This window comes from Branchiostoma lanceolatum, chromosome 15, assembly GCF_035083965.1.
Source record: "Branchiostoma lanceolatum isolate klBraLanc5 chromosome 15, klBraLanc5.hap2, whole genome shotgun sequence".
Taxonomy (NCBI): Eukaryota; Metazoa; Chordata; class Leptocardii; order Amphioxiformes; family Branchiostomatidae; genus Branchiostoma; species Branchiostoma lanceolatum.
This window is the reverse complement of record NC_089736.1, coordinates 3,810,371-3,822,706: the sequence shown is the minus strand read 5'-3', so window position 1 is coordinate 3,822,706 and position 12,336 is coordinate 3,810,371. Positions and strand designations below refer to the sequence as shown.

Here is a 12,336-nt window from a genome sequence, read left to right as displayed (position 1 = left end):
TTCGTTGCGCAGTCTAGTTATCGAACCAGAAAAATGACTTCTTGAAACCCCATCAGGCCCCCTTTTTTCTATCAGACAGCCGTTGCTGAGCGGCCGTACAGCGACAAAATTAGATGATTTATTCATTCATTAATTCATTCACTACGTCATTCATTCATTCATTCATTCACTAAGTCTAATGCAACGTTGACCAAAACTCCATCAGAGGCGCATTGCGTTCTGGGTACAAGCTCGGTGTAACGCCGCCTTATTATTACGTCATCAGTACACGTTATTTTGTATCAAACACACAGAAACCGGGATCACTGGAGCGTTCTGCTCTGAACAACACTCGAGGCGAACGAATAAACACTCGAGGCACTAGAGATACTGAAATTCCTTCACGCACTCTTCAAATCCGCCAAGAACACTCACAGTGACAGGAGCCGTTTGGACACGACAGGTCCACGTTACTTGCGAAGGTCAATGTTACAAGTTAGGGCAATCGCTATTGACACAACTGTCACAGTGGGGAAAGACCAACAGTGCAGCCTGCAGCTGCGGTGAGGACCCCCAAACCCTACAACATCTGATGCACCGCTTCAGACTTTCATCAACCTGCACAGACACACTGACCTTCCGAGAAGCCAACGAAACTGCTGGGTGGAGAGTTACAGCGACAGTTGTGACATCGTGTGGCGCAATCGGTAGAGTGTTTCGCCCAGAACCAAGAGGTCCCGGGTTCGAAACCCCGATATGCCCTTGGAAGAGGCATTTCACACGACTTTCCTCGCTCCACCCAGGCGTGAATGGGTACCTGACTTTGGTTGGGGAAGATCATATTGAGGTCACCTGCTGGCCCCGAATGGCAGCCGCCCAGACCCTTGCGAAAGTGCAAGTGTGGAGCAAATTTGTATCTGTTCTGTATTATATGATTGTAAACCCTGCAGCAATTCAGCACTGGCTGCCATTGCACAGGTTATTTCTGACCAATAAACCATTATTATTATTATTATGACAAGCTATGATGATGATTAACACAACTGTGGTTAACTATCTCATGCTGTGGTTAGAATAATGGAAGTGTGTTTTAAGTTTAGAATTTATAAATCCCGTCAGAAGCTTTATCAATTGCACCGTGCTATCATTGGCGTGTTGTAAATGTGTTTATGTCATGCCTAGGCCTGATACGGTTGTTCCGGACCGGGTGATAATTTCCCGTATCACATAGAATTCGGGAGTTGTATCACACGGGCTTCCATAAAATATTTACAGTGTATTTCGAACGCGCCGGTTGCGTCGCCGCCGAAAATTCGAATACCGGATTCGGAGGTTGGAATCAATGTTGTTACAGTTTTGTATTCGAGGACACAAAACTTCCTTAACTTTTGGCGCATTCTGCATTGAAATGTGTGTTTTCTTGGGTCGGTATGACATATATAAAATACCACACACGCAAACACACACACGCACACACACACACGCACACACACACGCACGCACACACACAAACACAAACACACACGTACACACACATCTGCGAAGGTAACAAAAGAAATCGAATAGTCATTTTAATGAAGTCTACAAATGCAACATGCAGCAATAGTGGCTAACTGTATGAGCAAACGCATGCCTCCTTCAGAGCTTCGTAAATGATATCAAGTCCTCGCGGTCCATCCTGAAGAGGTGCCATTTCTCCTCCACTGTGACGTCCTTGCCGCCATGTTTCTTGTAAAACTTGATGGCGACGTCGTTCGAGTTAAGACAAACCCACTGCATCTTGTTACAGTTGCTTTCCACGCCGATCTGAAGAGAAAAGAGTCACTACATTGCAAATTTTGAGTATACAAAAGATACAAACAACTGCAGGTGGCGGGCCGCAAGGGAGCCTGGCCTCGATAGGCCAATAACAACACACATACTAATCACATATGTATAATAAAAATGCATTTTATAACTATTACATCTATATATGTTGCCTACAAACGAAATTTTCAAATGGTAAGGAAAGTCTTTTTGCCTTTTTCAAATGACAAAATATTACATTGGCGAGGCAAAGTCAGGATAGTGTGATCTGTGACCCTTTGCTGACGTCATACGTACAGAAAGCAGACGACTGAAGAAAATAGTCAGTCGAAAGTTCCAATTGAACGAACCTTTGCTACTTTCTTCATAAGAGTTGTACCAACACCACGACCTGAGGACAGAAATATACAGTAAATGTTGAGGACATAAAAGGCACAACCACGATTATTTCATTAGAAATCACAGCGTTACCACTGAATTTTTAAATAATGTACGATGAATAAATTCATAAAAATGAGATTTGTAGTGGTCGTGCCGCTTTGCTGCATTTTACTGATTTTTTCTTAATATTCAAATTTCAGGCGACAAATGTTTGGCGCTGGGTTAAACCTCTTTATGACTGTGCAATTAGGTACAGCTCATAGAGATAACCGTTCGATGAAGTATTGCTAAATGTAATATTACGGTATCTTTGCCAATTTTTCATATGGTGCATATCATCTAACTCACTCTATAGTCCCATGGAAGGTAGCTGAGGAGTTACCGAAACCTAGGCAGATTCGGAACTTTCGGTTGTATAGTAAAGACCTAAAGAACTGAAAGTATACAATTATTTACCAACCAAATGAAACTATTCAAGTAATGTACGTTTGAGTAATGTTTCCCCATTGATATTCTATAGTTGTAATAGCCTTCTTGGCGGATGGCTAAACAGGTACGCATTACCCTGCCTGGCCTATATAACAGTGGATTGCCAGTTGCCATAAAGTCTAAACTCGTTCATACCATATAGATATAATTCAGCATAGAAACTGAATAAGTTTCACCTCTGTACGACGGCTCTACGTAGAAGTCTTCCAGATACATGACTCTGCGTACGAAGGGAGAGTAGCAGAAATAGTACATGGCATAGCCGACGAGCTTGGCTGCTTCGCCACTTGCTGCAACTACAGTACCTGGAACCTCCGCTACGAGCGCCCTGAAGTAAGGGTCATCCCTAAACGCGTCTTCCCGCAAGGCTGCAACATAAATTTGAAATTGAATATGTTTAATGTAAGTTATTGTTATGACTTAACGTATCTAACCTATATGCATTCAACATCACAGAATGATTTGAAATGTAAGAAACGTCTGGTTGGTACTCACGATTGCGAGATCCGACAGTTAAAGAAAACTAAAATACGGTTCTAGATGGTAAAAATGAATATGTGCCTTCCTTGTCACACCAAATCAGTGTATGACACACTTTAGACAGATTTAAGAAGCTCGGTGGGCGTCACTCAACGGTCAAGTGACGAAATTAGTATACACAAGGAGGTTTTATTGGTATACAGTAAGTGCCTTTCCCGAGGGCATGTCGAACCCGGGACCCACTGGTTCTGAGCCAAACTTTCTGACTATTACGCCACGCGACGCCACACTATTGTTGTACCAATATAAGCTTGGCTTAAACTTTAACAGTTCCCTACTACCTTCTTCTGAGACGGTTTCTCTGTCACCCAATCCTTGGTGTTCAGCTAGGGCCTGGGTTCAACAAATCACACAGATGTTAAGTTATGAACAAAGCATCAATTCAGTTTTTATCTGCATTCTGGATAACATCCGGTTAGCTATGACTTGATTCTGCGGTGAACTTGGACAATTGAAAGTCAGTAAAGAAAAAAAACACACACATCAAAGGCATGTTGTATATTTTGACTAGGCCGGGGAAAGTTAATGTTGTGCTTCTGTTTAACTAATGTCCTGAAAAAAATAGGGTCGGTAGGAAGGGATTCTTTTTTTTTCTTTTCTTTAGATTTCGTTCGATCTACTGCAACAGAAATATGGAAAACGATTCTGCAAAGTTTGCATCACTAAGATCGAAACTTTTATATATCTATCTCCTTCCCGGGTTCGGCAGGTTTTGCCAGGGTGGGGTGGGTACCCGGAAACACGTTTTTTTCCTAGGCCTTAGCAATGACTTATGGCATATCAGTTAAACTTATATATGTTGCACATTACCTTGATTATGCGCACTATTTCTCCACAGTCGTCGGGACGGGCAGGACGAATGATAAACTCCTCAGATGCCATTTTACCTGGGAGAAAGGATTCAGAAATGAATGCTTGCACTCCTCCTGCAGGCCCTGGAAGTTAGTAGAACGCATCTGGTAACCTCTTGAAAATGAGGTTGAAATGGACAGTTCTATTTACAAACGGGTGTATCAGATGTAGGCAATGGGGATCAGGAAAAAATGGTCAAGTTACATTATTGCTACGACTTCATCCATTTTTTTTCCATTGAATCTTTGGATTTAATTTCGTTCAATTTTGATGATCAAAATGTTTAGCAATCATTTTCAAATAAATACCATAAGCCCCCCTTTTATGCATTTGGTACATTCCGGCCCGCCCTTTGAACTACTAACTGGGTCATATGTGAAAGTCTCTGAACTTTTGTTGTGTCAATAAAGATTGTTTATGTAGCCCCCGGCCCGTTGCGGGCTTTGTGGCTGGCGCCGGCATTTAAACAATTAGTAATAGCTCAATTCTCACGTACGTAAGTTGCCATACATCAGCTACAATTGTCGCGCAATAAACTTCCGAAGTTCTTCTTCTTCTTCTAGCAGCACACAAAAAGGTTTGCTATCAAAACCTAGATCGTTGCTGGGCGAGATAAATGAGTTACCGCTATTGTCTAGTATTTCTTTCACGTGACGTGGTGCAACCAGTTTTTCTTGCTACTATTCAACATATATTATGTTGTTGCGACAATAGAGCATCCACTTGTGAAGGGTGTGCGCAGGTGTCTCCCAACCAATACTATCAACACCGATACATCAGCATCTAGTGGGAATCTGTCACGTTTATCTTTACATGCCATGTTGCTGGCGTTTCTGTGAACACTCAGAAGACTTTTACAAAAACAGTTATGGAGCGTTTTAACTAGGACAAACGTGAAAAGAAGGCAGCACGTAACCTACCCGGCCGGGCCCCTTTTTCCAATTGTCACCGAAACATTACTTATCTTCTTCGTCCCGGGAGAGACATTATTAACCTTTTGGCATTTTCAGGTTTTGGACTTCTGACCCTAGAAAAGGGCAGTGTGGACATGGTGTGCGTGGAAAATGTCGGTCATTTGAGACCATGAATGTAACATACCTATCACACTAGAGAGGCAACATTTACTAGCAAAAATATATAGAGTAACAAAAAATTGGAGTACATGTTATACTACTCTATGAACATGAAATCAACAAAGCTCGGTCAACAGTTTTATTTATTCCACATTTCAACAATAAATGAATTGTACAAGCTTATAAATCAGAATGAAAGGAAATTATTATAATGCAAACAACGAACCAAGATTCTGTATTACTTGAATATGATCATCTAACCTCAATGCCTGAACTTAACATCATCTTTGGCAGAATGGAATTGGAAAGCATTTTTTGTATTATCTAGGAGGAATTAAAAAAGGAATGGCAGATATCCTATTCTCCAAGCAGACAGTGGGTCAGTCAAAATTGTTACATTTTCCTAGCTGACACAGTTTGTCACAGAAATAGGAGCTAGGAAAAAGTAATCATTTTGCCTTCCCACATCTGCTTGGAGATGAAGTTATTCCCGCGCAAATGCTGCTAATTCCTGTTGGTCCATCCTGAAGAGGTGCCATTTCTCCTCCACAGTGACGTCCTTGCCGCCATGTTTCTTGTAAAACTCGATGGCGACGTCGTTCCAGTTCAGACAGACCCACTGCATCTTGTTACATCTGTGCTTCAATCCGATCTACAACAAGATAAGATGTACAATTTATGTAAATACAATAGACTGTTTTCAGTTATATATTATCAGAGTTGCAATGCAAGTATTGACAAACATTTTCCTAAAAAAGGGAAGTCGACAAGGATTATCTGTGTAGAAATATGTTTCCTTGATCAATAACACATCAAAAGCAAGCAAAAGTTGTCGAAATTGTGGTTTTGTACTTCCTTGCTACACAAAACATACAAAATATTTCCTGATATCTGACCTTTGCTACTTCCTTCATAATTGAAGTCCCAATGCCTCGACCTGTGGTGGAAGAAACGCACATGTGTTGTGTAAAGAAACAAACAACATCATAACCCCTGAATAAACACATATATTACACAAGACAATGCAAGTCTTTTTTCTAAACAATCGGGAAGAGGGCACTGTGCCCTCAAGCTCTAACCATGCACCCTCTTACACTGGGGAGGAGACAAGCATAAATTTCAGAATGAGATTGACCAGGGATGCTACTAGGTCACATGTGGCCACCTTCTTCAACCTTCAACTGTGACCTGTCTGATACATGTAGTAATTTCATCCCATCATTAAAGAGGCCTTAGAATGCCCAGTTTTAATTGTCTCTTTAATTCTCAATACTCAGATGGGTACCTGCTGGCTGTACTTCAGATGAATTGAATATCTAACTCTGTATTGTCTAAGACTTGATTATTCCTTCAAAACAAAAACACACATACTAGTACCTCTGTGTGCAGGCTCTACATAGAAGTCCTCTAGATAAATGCCCCTCCCTAGCCAGGGGCAGTAGCAGAAGTAGTACATGGCATAACCAATCAGGTTGGTCCCGTCCTTTAGATTTGAGCCCACTTCTGCCACAAGTGCTCTGTAGTATGGCTGATCTCCAAACGCATCGTCTCGCAATGCTGTAACAATAGATACTACATGTAAAATGTTACTAGGTTTATAACGTCTATGAACAGGAGCAATAGTATAGTACATACATAAAAATGGTACATTCTGCTTTCTCTGCTTAGCACTCAGAATTTGGGAAAGAGTATGGCCATTGAACACACACCATTACCACCAGTGGACTAGCCCTCAGCTGTAGTGAATGCACAAAGTTGTGTGGCCCAAGGGAAGAAAAGGAGATGGACAGTCTGGTGTGGGAAGGACTTGTCTTAACTAGCTATTGTCTTCTTGTGCAACAATCCATAACTCAATCACTCTTCAAGCTAATTATAACGGGAAACTAAAAACAGCTGAGCATACAATTCTGATTTTCATACAAATAGATTCAATAGAATATTGCCAAAAAAAGAATGAACAAGTTCCAAAATGTATTTCAATACCTTCTTCAGTCAGGGTAGCTTTTTCAGGCATCTTTTCGTACACTGCTAACTCCTGCAGTTAGAGACAACCATCAAATGTCTTACTCACTTAGTACATGTACTTAGAAAGAAAAGTAATTAGACTATTGCATTTTGTATCATTCAGCTATTTCAACTTTGGTTCATACAGACATGTATACATACATGTATCTATTATACATAAAGACATTACTTATGTAGTGGAAGAGTTCATTTGCTACATACAAGTACTAAGTACTCGTAACTTCAGAAGAAAGGGGGAAAAGCAGATTTTGTAGAAACCTATCATTGATATCACGCCTGACTAACAATATCAAAAATTGAATGATAACATTACATATACAAATGTATCATGTATGTACTAGTACTGTATATACTATTTTCTTTGACATGTTGCTTCCTTACCTTTATCATGCGCAGGATTTCCCCACAGTCTTCTGGACGGGCGGCACGTATAACAACATTCTCTGATGCCATATTTCTGTAACAGTTAAAATAACAGTAAACAAAGGGGAAAATGCATTATTTGAATGAGTAACTAATCAAATTAAAGTAGCATGGGTGCTACATATATACCGGTATTTGGTTTACCCGGAGGACTCCCATATGCATACTCCCGGGCCTTATAAACACAAAAGATTGGAACCTTGGTTTCGGTTGATTATACCTCCATATCATTTCAAAAACCATCTTATCAGCGCTTAAAATGGCCCCCCATTTGCTTTCATTGTGCCCTACATGTATATCCTCCTTGGTTTTTGGCCCTGTGACCTGTCTTATGATACAAAAGAAGCAGTGAAATTACAAACCGTTCTGTGAAAGACTGGTGCAAGATAAAAACACAAATTCTGACAAAAACAACGATTTGGTACTTCTATACTTGTGTGATAGTCAAGAGGTCTCTCTTTACTCAAGTTACTTGGTCAAAGTACAATTTTACATGAAAAGACACAGAACATTCAGTATTTTAGAAGGCTCCTTACATAACGATAAGCCACAAACCTTAGCAAAGGCCTGCAACAAGTCCGGAGTCTTCAAACAACATGAGTCAAGTTTAAAGACCTGCACGAAATGTCTTCCCGCCGACTTCTGAATCACGACCTTTAACCCCTTTGTAGGGAAAAACCATTTACACACTATTACAGTATAGCTCTTGGATCTATATTTACGAAATAATCAAGCAAACAATACAACACTAACTTTTTTTTTCATTTTGAATACAACCACTTATAATTGTGTTGTATTACAGTCTATCTTAGCGATTTAAGCTACTTTCAATCCGATTCACAAAATCTATTAATGGATGACCCCTTTAATCTATTCCTCCCACCATGCTTTGTAATCCAAGATGGCTGCTCCCAGTCGAAAAATAGGGCGTCTGCTGTTTTGCCCATGAAAAAATTCAATTTTATAATTTTTTGCAGATGTTTATATGTGTACACTGCTTTTTGTACTATTAGAGACCAACCGCTGATGATCTGAGTCATGAATCGAGTTCTGTATGTAAGGAATTTGGGGAGAATCTCATACTCGGAGGGGCTGCGTGCTCAGGAAAAACTTCAGCGGCAACATCTGGACGACCTGGCCGGGAAAACGAAGGAGCCGGCGAGAGACACGTTACTGTTGTGTGAGCATCAGCCGGTTTACACCACGGGCTACAGGAAAGGGCAGCTTCCGAGCTCTGAAGAGGACAGACTGACGAAGTTAGGAGCCGAGTTTCATAGGTAAAGGTCGAGTCGAGAGATTTCTTAGGTAGGTAGGTTCTTAGGTAATCCGCTAGATGACGCGCGTGAGCTGTCACTAGTCTACTATTATTATTAGTATAATATACTAGTATGCCGTGCGTATTAAACTTGAAAGTATAAAGTGACAGTCAGAACTCCCCAAGATACATGGGAACCGATAAGATCTGGTCTATATAGACAGGGTTCCTAATGTTTGTATCCTTGGGAAACATTATCTAGTATGTGGTCACATTGGCATTTATTTCATCTCTAGACAGCTAGGATGTCCCTTCAACTTTTCAAAGTTGATTTTCAAGAGGGGTATGTACAGGACAAGACATGTTAAATTCAGTCAGGTGATATCGGCAATTGATATCATCTAATTAAATATATATTGTGTAATGTATATGATATATTTGTGTTCCAGGACTAACAGAGGAGGGTTGATAACCTACCATGGCCCTGGACAGCTGGTGGTCTATCCTGTGCTGAACCTGGCTCATTTCAGGTGGGAAAAACATCTCCTTCTGCCATTGATATTTTTTTGAAAGTAAAAGGCAGTACTTCCGAAAATAATTTCATCAGGTTGGTAGAACATATATATATAGAGGTAATAGAGCAAATTGTTAGATAAAGCCGTAGTCACCGTACTTGTTGAAAAGAGATAGGGGAATTTCCCTGGTACAATGAACCTATAAATACTGTACATAGCGTCTGTCTTCTCCTTCACGACCAGTGCAAGATGAGTTCAACAATTCTAGCTAAATTGGTTCGAGATCTAGAATTGTCACTTAATGTTTTATGAAAGTAGAAGACAGAACTTTGACGGTGCATTGGCAATTCACTGCCTCATCTTCTCTTCTCAGGAAGTCTATAAAGTGGTACATCTGTCAGCTGGAGAAGAGCGTGATCCGCGCCTGTCAATCATTCGGTATCCAGGCACAGATGTCGCCTGACACAGGCGTGTGGGTGGGCGACAGGAAAATCTGTGCTATAGGTGAGAGGAACTGTATATATGTTTAAGTTCAATGGCAATGTAGTTAGTGGTTAGTGAGTAATTGACTTAAAATCTGAAGGTCCTGGGTTCGAATCCCTAGCAGGTGCCAATGTTTTACTTTTTGGAAGTAGGGTGTCTGGGTCGGGGGCAGGAAAATCTGAGATATAGGTAAGAGGAACTGTGTATTTGTTAGAGTTCAGTTTAGAGGTGTGTAAAGGTAACATGGTAGTCCCATAGCGACATCAAAGTTTCAACTCAAAATGCATCGTAAAATTAACTGTATTTTCATTTATTCCATTTCCATTCCAAATCAGACATTCTGTTCTCTATATAACCTTCCTAAGGCATAACACTCCATCTTTGAATTACCTGTCACACCTAACCTTTGCACATCTAGCTGTAAGCTTTGTTGAAAACTATTCAATGAGGATGCTCCTACAGTACTTGTTCCCCTTGATTCCAGGTGTCCATGGCAGCAGGTTCATCACGACCCACGGATTCGCGCTGAACTGTAACCCTGACATGACCTGGTTTCGCCACATCGTGCCCTGCGGCATTGTGGGAAAGGGCGTGACCTCGTTGAGCATGGAGCTCGGACGGAACGTGAAAATCCAAGACGCCATCCCCACAATGGTTGCATCATTCGCAGAGCAGTTTGACTGCTCAGAAATTCGACATGAAAACCAGGATGTGCCAACAGGCAGAAAGAGTGAGGGTGATGCAAGATGCAGTACTTCTGCCTGATACAAGAGGGCGCTTTTGATCCATGTGCTTTTAATAGCATTATCTGCTCAGAAGCTCCTCACAGAAGAAGGGTGCAGTTTCATTGTATTCTGAAACATAGGAATGACTAGTACCTAAGTACATTGTACCTGTATATACAAATGTATTATTATTGAGTGGACCAACTACTTTCTCTTTGCAACCAGGGTATGAAATGGCAGTTTTTCAGAACTCTAGCGACCTCAATGCCATGACTTTCCCAGGTGTGGCCATAGGACTACAAGGTTTAGAGCCACTGACACCTGGAAGTACTCCTACCTCTATAAAGTACTACCTCTATAAAGTATATACAGAGTTGGTTATACTTTGTAGCAGGAGAGAACTAGTATAAAGATATTCAAGTATCTACCATGGCATGCCAGGGAGGTAAATGTTTTACCTTCTATTTGGGTGTTGCCAGCATAAATTGAGAAGCTTTGCATTGAACTTTGTGATATTTTGTATACCGTATTGTCTCGAATAAAGTACGCACTTTTTAAACATGTCAAAATTCAAAAGTCATTGCTAAAGTCAGCGTGCGTACTTTATTTGAGATTATTGCCCGGACAAATTGGAAAAGGACCTCAAACCCTTGCTTAATCAAACCAAGAACCTAGCTGCGGTGCAACAATGCATGGCTCAATACCTGCGAATTTGCGAAGTTTGTAACTTGTCGTAGGCAATCCTCAAGTTTGCAGAGACGATGCTGGCAGAGTAAACAAGAGAATCTTTTATGAATCTAAGGAATGGCATTATGTAGAAGTTCTTGATATAAGAAAAATGACCTGGAGATAATAGGAGGAACACCTTAAATTTGAATTTATCCTGTTCAAAATTTGTTCAAGATCAGTGGAGAAGGGGTGCGTACTTTATTTGGGGTTTTTGACTTTACGTTCTGCAGATTTGTCTGGAACTAGCCCCAAATCAGGGGTGCGTATTTTAATTGGGGTGCGTACTTTAATCAAGAAAATACGGTAAAGGTAAGTGTTGGCAAATAATGGTCAAGTTAGATTACGGGTCCTGTAGAAGCTCTCCTTTTTACTGTAGCTGACATTTTGGTTATTGTATGCTGTTTTCTGAAAATGGCATTGCCCTTGCAACAACTGAGCAGAGATGTTTTGTTACCCGTAATAAAAAGCTCTTGAAGGAAAACCCTGTCTTCCTTGTTGTTCAAGTTTTCCCTCATTAAAAAGTATGATTTGAGTCTCGCAACAAAGAACACAAAATGTTGAAAAATGTGTTGATGTATGAAATCCACTGAGCAATCTGTCAAAGCTTGGACGGCCATACGACGGCTATGGGGAGAATATTTGCCAGGAGAGTTTGGCCACCGGAGGGTTTCATTTGCAGGCGCACCGAGGGGGAAATATTAACCTTCCCGTGGACTGACTCTCCTGGCCAATTATTGAACTTTTTTGCTGAATTCTACGATCGTACACCCATAGGAAGGTCTGGTGGAGGCTAGGTTACACCCTCTAGTGGGACAGGGAGGTGTTACACAAGCAGTCCCACGTGACATGAGAACCCTCTCTCTCATCCCTGGACTGTTTTTCCAGTAAACATGACCTGGATGTGACTGGGGGCAGGGACTGGTGGAATTCCTCAGTGGCAGGAGTCATCGGCCAGGGCACTAGAGCAAGTCATCTTCATACAAGATGGTCTTATGATCGGGCCACATTCAACAATTTGATTTCTAGGTTTGGGGACCTTATAAACTGATGATAGGTTTTAA

General features: G+C 41.0%; 3 protein-coding genes across 3 annotated transcripts; 1 reads left to right on the top strand and 2 right to left on the bottom strand.

Moving 5' to 3' along the window:
* Positions 1-1,539: 1,539 nt before the first annotated feature.
* Positions 1,540-5,124, bottom strand: LOC136420533 (diamine acetyltransferase 1-like). The gene is made up of 5 exons (XM_066407468.1): positions 4,006-5,124; positions 3,477-3,528; positions 2,832-3,023; positions 2,136-2,176; positions 1,540-1,785 (listed from the first exon to the last, which is right to left on the bottom strand). The coding sequence occupies exons 1-5, from the start codon at positions 4,075-4,077 to the stop codon at positions 1,618-1,620; spliced, it is 525 nt and encodes a 174-aa protein (XP_066263565.1). The 5' UTR covers positions 4,078-5,124; the 3' UTR covers positions 1,540-1,617.
* A 121-nt stretch (positions 5,125-5,245) lies between these two features.
* Positions 5,246-8,252, bottom strand: LOC136420534 (diamine acetyltransferase 1-like). Its single transcript, XM_066407469.1, has 6 exons — positions 8,124-8,252; positions 7,527-7,602; positions 7,104-7,155; positions 6,498-6,677; positions 6,017-6,057; positions 5,246-5,772 (listed from the first exon to the last, which is right to left on the bottom strand). Exons 2-6 carry the CDS (start codon positions 7,596-7,598, stop codon positions 5,605-5,607), a joined length of 513 nt encoding a protein of 170 aa, XP_066263566.1. The 5' UTR covers positions 7,599-7,602; positions 8,124-8,252; the 3' UTR covers positions 5,246-5,604.
* Positions 8,253-8,469: 217 nt separating this feature from the next.
* On the top strand, positions 8,470-11,756 carry LOC136420532 (octanoyl-[acyl-carrier-protein]:protein N-octanoyltransferase LIPT2, mitochondrial-like). The gene is made up of 4 exons (XM_066407467.1): positions 8,470-8,845; positions 9,273-9,353; positions 9,712-9,842; positions 10,306-11,756. The coding sequence occupies exons 1-4, from the start codon at positions 8,607-8,609 to the stop codon at positions 10,584-10,586; spliced, it is 732 nt and encodes a 243-aa protein (XP_066263564.1). The 5' UTR covers positions 8,470-8,606; the 3' UTR covers positions 10,587-11,756.
* The last annotated feature ends 580 nt before the right edge of the window (positions 11,757-12,336 follow it).